Source organism: Eublepharis macularius, chromosome 9 (genome assembly GCF_028583425.1).
Source record: "Eublepharis macularius isolate TG4126 chromosome 9, MPM_Emac_v1.0, whole genome shotgun sequence".
In the NCBI taxonomy this organism is placed as follows: Eukaryota; Metazoa; Chordata; class Lepidosauria; order Squamata; family Eublepharidae; genus Eublepharis; species Eublepharis macularius.
This window is the reverse complement of record NC_072798.1, coordinates 52,955,715-52,969,567: the sequence shown is the minus strand read 5'-3', so window position 1 is coordinate 52,969,567 and position 13,853 is coordinate 52,955,715. Positions and strand designations below refer to the sequence as shown.

The following is a 13,853-nucleotide window of genomic DNA, read 5'->3' as shown; positions in this document are numbered from 1 at the left end:
AGTGTTTGCAATACACTTTCAACTCTAAAAGTGCAATTCTTTGCTGTGTTATCCCAACCTAAGCCCAATGAAATCAATGGGCTCAGATATAAATAACCCTGCACAGGGCTGAACTGTAAAAATGCTAAGTATCATTATTGCAGTCAGCCCAGTTAAACTGCATTTATGCCCACTAAAGGCATAAGAACTCAAACTATTTTGCATTGGTGGCATTAAATGACTGGCCATGCTAATAGTTTGAGTTTGTTTTTCAAGCATTTCAAAAATAATTTGTACTATCTGCTGACTCTCTTTTCATCTTTAATTCTCACCATGTTGCTAATAAGATTAAGGTTTGGATTTCCAAATTATATTTTTACTGTTGAAAAGCAGCATTTGAGGACAAATTTAGTGCTGCATGGGGAAGGGGGAGGACTGGAGTCCCATTCCAAATGCCTGTTGCTCTTTGAGACTGAACGCTGCATCCAAGCCACTGGTACCAGGTTTTTAAAAAGAAGAAAGTGTTGGAATTATTTCAGCCTTTAATTCATATGCTTAAGCTATTACAAGAGCAGACATGTTATTTTCCATGAAAGCGAAATATTAGAGAACATAGTTATCAGAATTGTAAGTCTCCTCAGTAGGGGTGTGCACCTAAAAATATGCCCACCCCTACACTTAAACTACCACCCACATACTTAAATTCTCATCCTCACCCTTAAACCCCATCCCCACCCCACTTACCTGGCCAGGTGGAAGGCTGGAGCCACTGCTGCTGTGCTGGCCAACTGGCCAGCAGAGGCCTTCTCCACCGCTGCCATGGCCTGCCGGCGTGTCCATGTGGGCAGAAGGCCTTCCCCTCTGCCACTGCCATGCAGCCGGCAGGGATGGCCAGTGTTGCTGCTGCCTCCGGAGGCCAACAGGGAGGCAGGAGGGCCTCCTCCTCCACCACAGTGGCAGGTAAGTGGGGGGTGGGGGTAAGGGTAGGGAATGGGAAAGTTTAAAGGGACCTTTCCTGCCGCTTGCAAGAGGCAGGACCCTTTAAACTTCAGCTGGGAGGCAGAATTCCCCCTGCCTGCCAGTTGAAGTTTAAAGGGCCCTCCCTCTTGCGAAAGGGCCATTTAAACTTAACCCTCAGGCCCCTGAAGCTTCCCAAAGCATTACTAATGCTTCGGGAAACTTTGATACAGGATTTCCAAATCGAGGCCAGCATGCTGGCCCCAATTCGGAAATACTGAAGCTTTCCAAATTGGGCCCGATTCAGGTATTTTACACAAATCGGATACCCAAAGCGCACACCCCTACTCTTCAGTTTAAAATAACTGAGTTTTTCTTATATTAGCAATGGTGAGCTAGGCAATATGTTCATAAGGCAATTCAATTGCTGGCCTGTATAAAATATACTTATTCATCCTGTCATACCCTGATTTAATTAAGGGTCTTGACATATAAATCTATATATTTTGTAATACAGTGAATGAAATAATGATAATCTCTTCTATGCCTGCTAATATTGAGCTGTTTCGGAAAAGCAAGTGAATGGATTCCCCACCCTGGATATTACTGCAGTTTAACAATTGGCAATTAAATAAAAAAAATATTTTTTGGATTTAAAAAAAAATTACCACCCATTTGTACAGTTTTTGCCTTAGAGTAACGGTCAATTGCTTCAGATGTAACAGTCCACTCTTACTTGGTATGGAGAATTGGGGCTAAAACATTAGTTAAACAGACTGTTTGATATTGAATGACAGGAAGATTTGACTAGAGCCCCAAATTTCTTGAACACAGAGAATTTTTGATATATTGTTGCTCCAGACCCTTATCTCAATTTGTTGGAGATTCCAGGCCAGCAGCGAGCTTTTTCACTGGCAAGATGGAGGGCTTTCTCATCCACAGTGCTAGAGGGGAGATATAACAAGATTCCCATGCAGGAGAGACTTTACCCCTGTGGAGCTAGCAAGGTGGAATCAACTGGACCAGGCAAATTAGTTTACCCAGATCACAGTTCGCCTGGAAACCAGAAATGCAAACCATGATTGTGACTGGCAATTCTGTGTTTCAGACAAACTCTGATTTGCCTGATTCTGATATAATGGCAGCCCATGGTTTATTGAAAAATAGGAAGAGACACTTCAAACATAGATGGAGAGTAAGGAGGAAAACCACAGCTCATATACAAATAGCTAACAATGGTTTGGACATTTTGTGTAAACTGAGCCACTCAGGGATGAGATGTAATAATTGTGAGTAATTGCAATGGGAGTTGGCTAATCCCAACACAGGTAGATCCTTCTAAGAGTCATTTGATTTTACCACTGAGATGAGACAGGGATACTTATGTATGCTCCATGCTACAGGGCTCTGTAGCATCATCATTACAGATGAAAGTAGCTGCAAAACTATGTTTATTTATAAAATGTATATACCCTACCTTTCTGCCCTCATCAGGGCCAGCAAGGCCACATTCCTGATGGCACAGTAGAAATCTTAAAAGCAGTTGTCTTAAGGGACATGTGTAGTATTGGAATGCTTTTCCTCAAAAAAGTCGAAGGAGAAAAAAAAGACAATAACCTTCTGTATTATTTATTTTTTCAGGAGGGTTGGTGACCTAAAGCCTCAATTCAAAATCTTGGGACAGATAACATATAGGTAAATGTAAATTTAGGCATTATGAATGATAAAAAATCATAGCTGGAGCCATCTATGCATGTAGATTTCTCTCACCATAGGAATAAACGGTTGGAGGAACAGGGGAAGTATAAAGAAGGAAGAGAATCTAGCACACTGGAATTGAGCAATGATGCATTTTGCAATTATTTATTTATATTCTGCTTTTCTCCTCAGTTGGGAACTCAATGCAGCTTATAACATCATTCTTTCCTCCAGTTTCCCACAACGGTCCTGTGAAGTAGGCCAGGCTGAGAGTCTGTGATAGGCCCAAGGTCACCTGGCAACTTCCGTGGTAGAAGTGAGGATTTGAACTCAGATCTCCCCCACCCCCGCTCTGATCTTAGTGTACTATGCCACAGTGTGTATAAGTATATATATGTGTGTGTGTGTGTATTTTACACACAAAAAACAAAGAAATGAACCTAGTCCATTATGAGCACTATAAGTCATAACTTATACTGCTGATAGACTTAAATGCATAATTTCTACATATATAGAGACAAGTGTCCTGACTCACCAATGCTCAGCCCAAACCCCTTGGACCTAGAAACATGAAATTTGGGGAGAACATTGCTTTCATGATGTAAAAAGTTAAATACCCACTAAGAAGGGATTTTAAGAAATCCACCCCCTAAGGGGGGAAAAAGAGAGAAAATGTGTTTTCCCAAAGGGATACAGCTTCCCTATGTGGCTGGCAGGCTGCTGCCTGTTTGCACCTCCACCCACTGCCAGCTCGGCCACTCTTCCCTGATTGGGCCAGCCCTTCAAGGCTATTTGCATATGTGAGCTGATTGGGGCTCACATTCCACACCTCATCCCCTCCCCTGAAACAGTTGACACTGCTATTATACTACAAAACCAACTAAAAAAACCCTACAAAGCAAAAAATGTTACATACCCATAAGTATTATAATAACTGGATTTAAAGTAGTTAAATACCATTGTGAAGCACAGGTAACAAGCTAATTCTCTTATATTGAAAGTCATCATACTTAGTTGTTAACTTTTACCAAATTTACAGTAGTTATGGGGTGGTGGATTTCTTTTTTCCAAATTTTTCTTTAGATATAGCAATTGGTCCCACTTATTCTCTTTTCCTCTTTCAAAAGAGGAATTCTGTTTGATTTTTCATTCATTTATCTTAGAGGGGGGGGGTTGTTTTTGATTTTTATCATGTGATAGGGTAGATTTCCTCACCTGTGGATTTCTGCCTGTTGTGCCACTGTAACATGATACAAAGAGTAAAAAGTAGTCTGATGCAGCAAGGATATGTTCAGACAAGTCCTGGATTGCATTTATTTAATAGCTTACCTTAATTTTTTAACCATACTTGTAGTATATAAATAAATAAATTACTTCTTAAAGATCTGAATTGAATCTTCCTCTTTATGAAAAAACAACTGATCAAAAATTGGCACAAATTCCTGAAAAGAGGAATAGAAATGGATTTCTGGGAGAAATTTGGCAAAAAGGAATGAAGAGAATTCCACTTTACAACCCTACCAATCTATACTTGTTGGAAGAACTGTCAACATCCTACAAGGGGTATGGTAATAGACTAGGGTTGCCAGGCCACCTCAACCTCCTGGTGGGGACTTGCCTGGGATCCCTATAATAGACAGGGAGTGTATCAGCTTAATATGGAGGTAGATAAATACTCCTTCTTGCACAGCATGCAACACACTCTCTGCTACAATTGAGTAGAAGGAAAGTTAAAGAAGCAAAAACAGAGACAAAAAATTAAATCAGTTCTTAGAACCTCAATTTTTTAGTCACTTTATTTTGAAAAATACATATAATACAAACTCTAGTTACATGACCATGTACATTTCTATGTGACTGAACGACCATTAAGTTCTGAGGCTGTATTCTAAATAAAAAGGAATCCTTAGGATATGTCAGTGAACATAAATATTTTAAATTAAATGCCTCTTTAGTCTAGAAAGAGAAATTAAGAATAAGACATTATTTTGTACATGTTCCAGGAGGAGAACACAGATGCAGGAAGTGATGATTTGTGAAGAGGTTTTGACCCTTGGTATGAACGTTCCAAAGACACTTGAACTCAATGGCTGTTAAATTTAATGGAATATCTTGGTCTTGCCTAAATTAAACCACACTGATTTTGTTTTCTACAAGATTGAAACACTTCACTTGGATTGGGGCCTGTCTCTCCACTGAGTCTAATGGCACTCTCCCCACATTCTCTCTTTGTCCTGTAACAGCAAATTCTGTTTTTTACAACAGTGCCTTTCCTCAGTCCTGTTCCTGAATACATATGACTTTGCCCAAAGATCTGTAACTCCTTTGAGACTGTGACCACTTGATTTGTACCTGAGCTGCAGGACTGTTTTTGTGGAAGCAAGTCCATCAAAATTATGTAGAGTTTACTTTTACATTAAATGCAAGGTGTAATACAAAGAAAAAAAAATATACGAACCTTTCCAAACATCATACCACCCCCATTTGTCTTTTGGCAAGATTGTCCATGCTTCACATACCAGAAGGAGCAGCATCATTTCCTTTATGCAGCAACCTGGTGCCTGATCCCAAAGTCACGTCAGGGAAAAGAAGGAACTCACTACCGCCTTCACTGTACTGTGTGTAAGTGAAGTACAAACTGCCTAAGAAAATTCAGCATATTCCTGAATTGATAGCTCCTGTCTGCAAACATATGCTTCCTCCTTCAAAAACAAATGAGCACAACTGAGTGAGCTACTCATCATGACTCAGTTCTATTGACATCAAAATGCCTAGGTTAAAAGTTTAGGCTACAATCTGATGTACACAACCCTATAGTTAGAGAGTTGAGAGAAAGCCCCCTTATATTCAGTCAAACCTTCTTATAAATCAGCATGCACTGGAATGTGGATTATTCATGCCCCCTCGAACTCACTTCTCATTTCTGGATCTAACAGAAGAGATGTGTGACAGCAAAGACCTTGGACAAGGAAGAAGTACAAATCACTCATGCCTATTTTGTTGCCACTTCCATGGAAAGTATAAAGCAAACCACTACTAGAGCTTGCTGGATTACATACAATAGCTTTAGAGACAGCTGCTGTCAAGCAGGTGCAAATTTTATTCTTCTTACAAACAAAATATTTCCTTTGGAGACTAGTATGACACTGCACCTACACAAAAATGCCATAGCAACATCTGGCTGAGCTTTTCCCGTTGCATAGTTGTTACTGAGCCACTTCATCCCTATTTCTTTTTCAAAAAGGAGTGACAAAATACGTAACTTCACGAGAAGAGCAGAGAAAAATATATTTAATATTAGATATTATCCAACAACTTTCAAAGTATGGGGTCTTCCAAGTAGAAACATCAGCACATGATATACTGTGACAGGAGTGACAGAAGACAATCGCTACACGTACAAGTCCCATATAGTTTAGAAGGACTTGAAATGGAGAACATCCCAGTGTTTTGTTCCTTGTGAGCCAAGAAGTAGAAACTATATACTTGGCATGCTGCACAGGAAGGTATGGAAGGCAGGCAAAGGCCCTATGCAATTCTATGCACAGTTGCCTTGAAGAAGTCCCTTAAACATAGTGAAACTTACTTATAAGTAAACCTACATAGGCTTGGCTGCTAAATCAGACCAGCAGTATAATAGAAAGTTACTTGGTCTAACAAGTTCTCTCACAAGTCTAGTCTACATTTAATTCTCATCCACAACGGAAGTTGCACTTAAGAGGCACACAGAACCCTATTTGCTAGTAATCGACAGTTTGTAAGAGATGTGAAGTCTGAAAATAAACAACAAAAAGATAGAATTTTTCAAATATGGAAACAAAGGCATTAATTTACTTTCAACATTAAAGATTTGAGATGCCAAGGAACATTAATAAATTATTACAAATGTAAAATAGCCAGTCAGACATTACCTTGTGCTTTTGCTACAATCATTCTGGAACTAAATAATGTTGTCTTGAAGCATTTAAAATAATATCATATGATGCAGCCACACTTTTTTTTTTTAAAGAGGCAGTCAACAGAGATACCTGTGTACTATACTATCCAGAAATTATGGCCTGCAGAATCCAGGAAAAAAGATTCCAAGTCATATTTATAAGTTCATAAAGTGAGTCTCTTCCAGATTTTTTAAAAGTTGATGTTAAAGGGGGGGAAACACCAAGTCTGAATGCAAAACACAAATTATGCTTTTGCCCTTTTATTCATCACTGAAAACAGACCTCTCTCAGGTGAGTCTCCTGAGACCTCATGGCACCCATTTACTGAGATCAACTAGTAGTTTGGTGGGCTACAGCACATCATCATGTCTGAGGCGTGCTACTTCAAGCCTGCGAGCCCAGTATATTTGGCAGGCCCAGTTTTTTTTTTTTTAATTAGACTGAAAATATTCTTGCTTAGCTTATATATATGTACATATGGACACACAGAACACATTTTGGTTTTGGTAGAAATAAAAGATATATCAAATAAAAGGTATTATGTACTCATTCTGTCCTATGGCAATGTCAAACCCATTTAACTGTTGTAATGCCTCATGTCTCCAGCAATGCTATTTTTTTGCAGAGAATCTTACGACTATACATCAGATTCAGACAGACAGAACATCAATTTCAGAAGGTAACATTTTGATTGAAGCTCTGGAAAGCAATGCTGAAATGTAGCTACAACAACTCAAAATTATAATAACTCCCAAACTGTGTTTCAGGAGTAACAAACTCTGTGGCATTTAAAAGGTCTGCGGTTCAAAAAGGGACAGCCATTCCACTGCAAAGCCTGGCCCAGACAGCTTCCTTTTGCACCAATGACAGGGAACAGCTTTCAAAGCTTGTTATATCAGGTTAATAGTTACATTGATGCTTTGGTTGACACAGTGACTGGGGCACCTTCCCTGGAGGTGCTAAAATACATTGCAGTGGCATTTTTCAGTGGATGGGTATGTAAAATAAACAGAAGCAATATTCCCCCAGGAAACCCAGTGTGGATAAAAAAATAACAGGATAGTCACTTATACAAGTCAGTGGACTTAGATTTTGGTTTCTTATAGCTAGCCTAGTTAGCCTTGTTTTTTTAAAAAAAAAAATTAGTACATTTGAAATGTTCAATATGAACTCTGATAAGACTGAAGATAATATGTTAGTTATGTCAGTATTTTTTTCCCTTTTCTCTTTCCACAGCTGAGAATTAGCTACTTTTTCCTGTTGTCTGATGGAGTTCTCTTTAACCTGGAAGTTATGACACACCACCAGCAGTATAACCAATAAAGATGCCACTTTATCAAATATCTTCTCTCAAAGGATATTACAGTTTCCTCGGTAAATCTTAACAGCATTCAACTATGTGGCCAACAGTATCATGTCCCCTAATGCTGTCTCTGAGTCCTGACTGTGAGTGGAGCTTATTCCAGTATCAGAGTCTGTGTCATTTATGTCTAAGTTAGTCACCTTAAGAAGATCTGTCCCTGTGAAAGTCTTAGTGGCAATTTCATTGCCATTTGCTTGCTCCTCACTGGATGGATGCCTGCATTCAATCTTGTCTTTAGCATAGAGATTATTAAGCTCATCCACAAGAAGCTGATATTCTTTTTCCTTCTTCTGAAGCATCAAGTCTCTGTATTTTAGCTCCTGCTGTATGCAGTTCAGTTGAGAATGGATCCTTAAGGCATCTTTCATGCTGCTTTCCAATTCATTCTTGACACTGTCTAAATCAGAATTTTCCACTTCACCCTTAGAGGCTTCATCTGTCCGTGCATCTCCATTTGTTTTTATCCCCTGAAGCTCTTGTTCGATTTCAGCAGAGAGTTTTTCAATCAAATACTTGTGATGTTTTAATCCTTCTTCCACCTGTAAAACGCCCTCATTTTTGCATGTGCTTTCCTGCACTTGTTGATGGCTGTGCAGCAGATCCTTTTGCTGTTCAGAATTACTAGAAGTCATTAAGTAAGACTCCTGGACATAATTTTCTCCCTCGCTTTCAACCCAATGAAGGTGGTACTTCGTTTCACACTTTTCAATTTCTAAATCCAGCTCCTTCATTCTGTTGATTTGCTGGTGAATGGTGTGATCCTGAGATAGGATCAGGTGGATGAGTGTTTCTATATTATCTCTCTCTTGCAGAACTCCTTCCTGTTTAAGTTTGGCCAGTTTCCGGAAAGTTTTTCTGACAATCCTCTTTTGCTTGTCCACTGGCAGCATCTTCATGTAATTTGCTGGACTAAGGTCCCAATGTCTTTCTAAACTGGGTACCATCTTAGCTTCAGCTGTCCTCCACAGTGGAAAGGGAAGGAAGGCATCTGACTTCACCAGCACAAAGTGCAAATTAATTTGTTCTTCCCCCCAAGCTTTCCAAAGTCTCAGTATTTTTGTGAGAGGTGGAAGAACTCGTTCTGAACCTCTCCATTTCTCTATTATGCAGTAATCCTTAGGTTGTCCAAAGAGAAACCTCTTTTCTGAAAAAGTGGCTTGATGTTCTTCAAGCAATGCTTCAATGACATCAGTGCAAGTTGTACGCTTCGTCAATCCACTTACAATTTTCTCCTCCTGGCAAACCCAGACTGTGATTTCTCGCTCACCAGTACCCATGTCTTTCACTGGAGATCTAGAATTAAAAAAGGAAACATTATAGAGGAATTTCATCTTGGTGGCACTGAATATGATACACAATTGAGGTACTTAACAGGCTGAACACCACCCAACTTAAGACAACATTAATGGGAAGAAAAATAGCACACAAGCTCAAAAACAGTTACGAATGCATAACTGGAATGTACGCCCATTATTGTTTAACTTTGGATCAAGTTACAAGAAGAAGGCAGAAGAAATGTTCAATGTATTGTCGAAGGCTTTCACGGCCAGAGAATGATGGTTGTTGTGGATTTTCCGGGCTGTATAGCCGTGGTCTTGGCATTGTAGTTCCTGACATTTCTCTAGCAGCTATGGCTGGCATCTTCAGAGGTGTAGCACCAAAAGACAGAGATCTCTCAGTGTCACAGTGTCTCAGTGTCACTGTGACACTGAGAGATCTCTGTCTTTTGGTGCTACACCTCTGAAGATGCCAGCCACAGCTGCTGGTGAAACGTCAGGAACTACAATGCCAAGACCACAGCTATACAGCCCGGAAAATCCACAACAACCAAGGCAGAAGAAAGTTCTTTCTAGATGCCTAAGGAATTGAGACTGGCACTGAGAATCTATCTACCAGGTAGTAACTGTAACATGCCGTGAGCAGGTAGCAGAGAAATGGAGGGTACTACACCAGTGGAAAAATTATGCTGCAGTAAATACTACAAATATGTAACAGGTGAAGACAAGGGGAAAATGACTCATTTTACAAGTTCATTTGTTTAAATGGAATGCATTGAAGACCTGTTTAAGTCTGATGGATCATTGGCAGCAGGGAGTGTTGTATACCCTTCCACAGGCCTTAGGTAGTTAGGGGAGGGGTTTTCCTTTACCCTTGGAGGAAGAGTAGGATGAAAGAGTAATAAATAAATAAATATCCTTAGAGTATATGCACCTGCTTCTTCTATCACTTTACAGAGAATTGATTTTAAAACGTCTTGATAACATCCTCCTCCTACACAGCTTCAAAAATAACCACACAATTCCCAGCAAACAGACTTCATTCACAATATGTCCCAATTGTTCATTTTCAGCCTCTACCTTTCCTGAAATTCAGTTGCATAGCTACAGATTGCTTTTTCTGCAGGGGAAGAAATGTGCCTTACCAGTTCCTTGTACCTCTGCACTTGCATACTCTCAAATTACAGAAACTTTTGAACCTAAAGAAAAGTACCAATTCATATTTCAAAAGAGTTTTAGGACTTTATGGACCATCCTCACAAGATATTTCAACAATTTGGTATTCATGTTTCCCTATATGCCTATATACCAGCATGTAAGAAAATGATCTGAGGTATCAAAGGTGACTAGAATCAAAAAGAGTCCAGTAGCACCTTTAAGACTAACCAATTTTATTATAGCATAAGCTTTCGAGAATCAAGTTCTCTTCATCAGATGCCTGATCAAAACTGGGCAGATACAGAAGAGGAGGGGGAAAGAGACAGAAAAGGGAGGGGTCATAAATCACAAGAAGGCAGAATGCAATTAGCATAGAGGCAATCAAAACATTCCTTTGCTTGGAAATGTAAACATCTCCTTTTGGTGTGCAGTCAGTTTGTAGCAGTGAAGGTGTCCAATTCCTATGTAGTATAAGCCTTCGGTAACCACAGCTCTCCCTGCCAGTTGCATCTGACAAAGAGAACTGTGGTCCCCGAAAGCCCACACCAGGCGTCACTGGGCTCCCCCAGATCACGCCTCTGTAAAGAGAATCTGTTACCTCTGGTAATGTGATAACCATTCATAGTCTCTATTCAGTCCCCGCTTGACAGAGTCAAATTTGCATATGAATTCCAATTCAGCAGCCTCCCGTTGGATTTTGTTTTTGAAAGGTTTCTGTTGAACCACAGCGACCTTTAAGTCTTTGGTGGAATGTCCTGGTAGATTGAAGTGTTCTCCCCCTCCTCTTTCCCCCTCCTCTTCTGTATCTGCCCAGTTTTGATCAGGCATCTGATGAAGAGAACTTGATTCTCGAAAGCTTATGCTATAATAAAATTGGTTAGTCTTAAAGGTGCTACTGGACTCTTTTTGATTTTGCTACTACAGACTAACACGGCTAACTCCTCAAGAAAGGTGACTAGAGTTTCTGAAACACATGGTTCTGTATAAACTGATATATTTCAACTTATAAACTGTTACATGATTTATTTTACGTCATGTTTCAAACGTCCTTCTCATTGAGAAAGAAGGTATGTGTCAAAATTATTAAACAATGTAATAAGAGAACAGAAAAATACATACAATAAGCAATGCAACAAATTGGTTTATAAAATGAAACTAAAAACTCCATCTGTTTATGAGCATGAATTCCAAACATGGGAAGGGACAAAGAGTAGGAGAATGACCAAATCAGATCATATTTGTTCAGAATGTGTCACTGGATACTAAGTAAATACCTGGCACCTTTCAGTTTACATAGTACCAGAGGTAAATTGAAATGGAATTCTTAACTTTCACTGGCATTTAAAACTGAAGTAATATATGAACAGAAGATTGCAACAGAGGTCAGCAATAAAATGTCAACAAACTCTGGAGCGTAACATTTGTTTTAAGTAGCAGCATCAACACTCACACTGAAACAAGCATTATCAAAGATACTAAAGTAGTTTACAGCTACAGTAAACAGCAAAGTAATTTATCACTATTATAGGCATTAACACAATAGTTACCAGGTACAACCAAGAGTTTCACATGTATGTCAGGTGCTGATAAAAATAAAAAAGGAATAATCTACCAGAAAATATCCAGAATTAGCCATGTTGAATTAAGTAGCACTGAAAAATTCATTTTTTCTAGTTCTGCTATTCAAATGCGACATCCAAGTTCCTGTTTCCCTAATACAAATACTCTACAGGCAGCAGGCATTCCTATGTTGTGTCAGAAATGAAGATCATAGTTTTAGCAGAGCTTTCCTGATATCCTTTTACCACAACAGGAGGTAGTGATGATCAACAATAAGGTGACTTTTAAAGCTGATTAAACAAACTTATGCAGAACAGATTCACCAAAGGTTACTGGTCATGATGGTTAAAGAGAAACCCCATATTCCTGATTCATACAAGCTGCTAGAGGGCAATAACAGATTTTAGCCTCTGTGCCCCTGCTGATGCAGTTTCTGTGCCATTTGGTTGGAAAGCAGGATACTGGAAAAGATGGCCCATAGGTCTGATCCATAGGGGTGCCAGCTCTGGGTTGGGAAATTCATAGAGATTTTGGGGATGAAGCCTGGAATGGGCAGGGTTGGGAGATTGGTGAGACCTATATGGGATATAGTGCCATAGAGTCCACCCTCCAAAGCAGCTGTTTTCTCCAGATTAACTGATCTTTGTTGTTTGGAGCTCAGTTGTAATTCCAGGAGATCCCCATCCTCCACCTGAAGGTTAGCAACCCTAGATCCAGCAGGACTCTTCCTATGAATCTAGTGCCCAACCATACATGCACATACAAGCCTAATGCCACTTTTGCATTAAGACAGTGCTGCATACCCCTGCATAGATCCTGGAAACCTTTGAAGCTGCAGTTAAGGTTCTATAAAAGCTTCAGTGAGGTGGATCCAAAAGTTCTCCAAGGAGCCTACCTCCAACCTAAGCAGCATTCCTCCAAATTACGTGGCTCTTCCAGCCACTTAAAAATTGGAAGAAGGCTTCAAACATTGCTCAGTGGAATGGTAGAAAAGGGGAGAACCCACTCCACTATTTTCTGCAAAATAGAAAATATACATTCCAATTCTAAAAAAAAAATTATGCTGAAAAAAAATATGAAACTTTGTTAATTTAAATCAAAATAAGCATTTTTAAATGTCTAAATTAGCTGAAGGCTACCTCTTGGCACACACTAATTTTTCCAGGCTAAATCTAATTTACTGAAATAAATACTATTAGACAAAACCTGAACTGCACATGAATAAGGGACATTTCCCCTCACTTTGAATTATTAACTGCATTTATAAGCTACTTTAAAAATATTAAAACAATGAACAAATATGCATAATAAGGATTCAAAACCTAAACTCTGCGGCCTAGCAAATCGAATGCTCAACTGTACAGGTGTGCATAATGGGAAAAAGTGAGCTGAAAATTGTTGGTTCAGCTTGTTAAAACAGCTTCTGGGATGCTAAACCAAATCCAGGAAACTAAATTGTTCCAAGTTCTTCCCACCAAAAAGTTTGTGTTTCATTTTGTTTCATACCTTGCAGCGGCAGGCAGGCACTGGGCTTGCCTCAGAAGGCAGCATCTTGTTTTTCCTGAACAGTATTCACCAATCAGAGTCCAAAAGGACAGAGCCTTCACATTATTTTTTAACTCTGTTAGTGGGAAGAGGGAATAAGACCAATGCACATGAATGATCTTCCCCCACCATCACTACCTAGGAAATGGCATTCTCTCCCTCCCTGCAAATCACATCCTTGCAAGGGAAGACCCCCCTCCTCTTTCCTACCAGCTTTGGAAATGTTTAGAAGGGAGACTTCAATCATAGTCTACAACTTGAAAGACATTTCCCTGAGAGTAAGCACTATTGAATAACATGGGACTTACATCTGAGTAGACTTGTTAAGGATTGCTTCCATAGTCTTTCAAGGTGCTCTCTTTTTCTGAGTCAAATGGC

At 39.5% G+C, this 13,853-nt stretch overlaps 1 protein-coding gene across 2 annotated transcripts in view; it reads right to left on the bottom strand.

Moving 5' to 3' along the window:
- Positions 1 to 4,414: 4,414 nt before the first annotated feature.
- Positions 4,415 to 13,853, bottom strand: part of RASSF9 (Ras association domain family member 9) — a 47,325-nt gene continuing 37,886 nt past the window's right edge. For both annotated transcript variants that reach the window (XM_054989317.1, XM_054989316.1), the window contains one exon: positions 4,415 to 9,228. In XM_054989317.1, the coding sequence (XP_054845292.1) occupies positions 7,968 to 9,212 (1,245 nt within the window). In that variant the 5' untranslated portion in view covers positions 9,213 to 9,228 and the 3' untranslated portion in view covers positions 4,415 to 7,967. The remainder of the gene's footprint in view (positions 9,229 to 13,853) is intronic.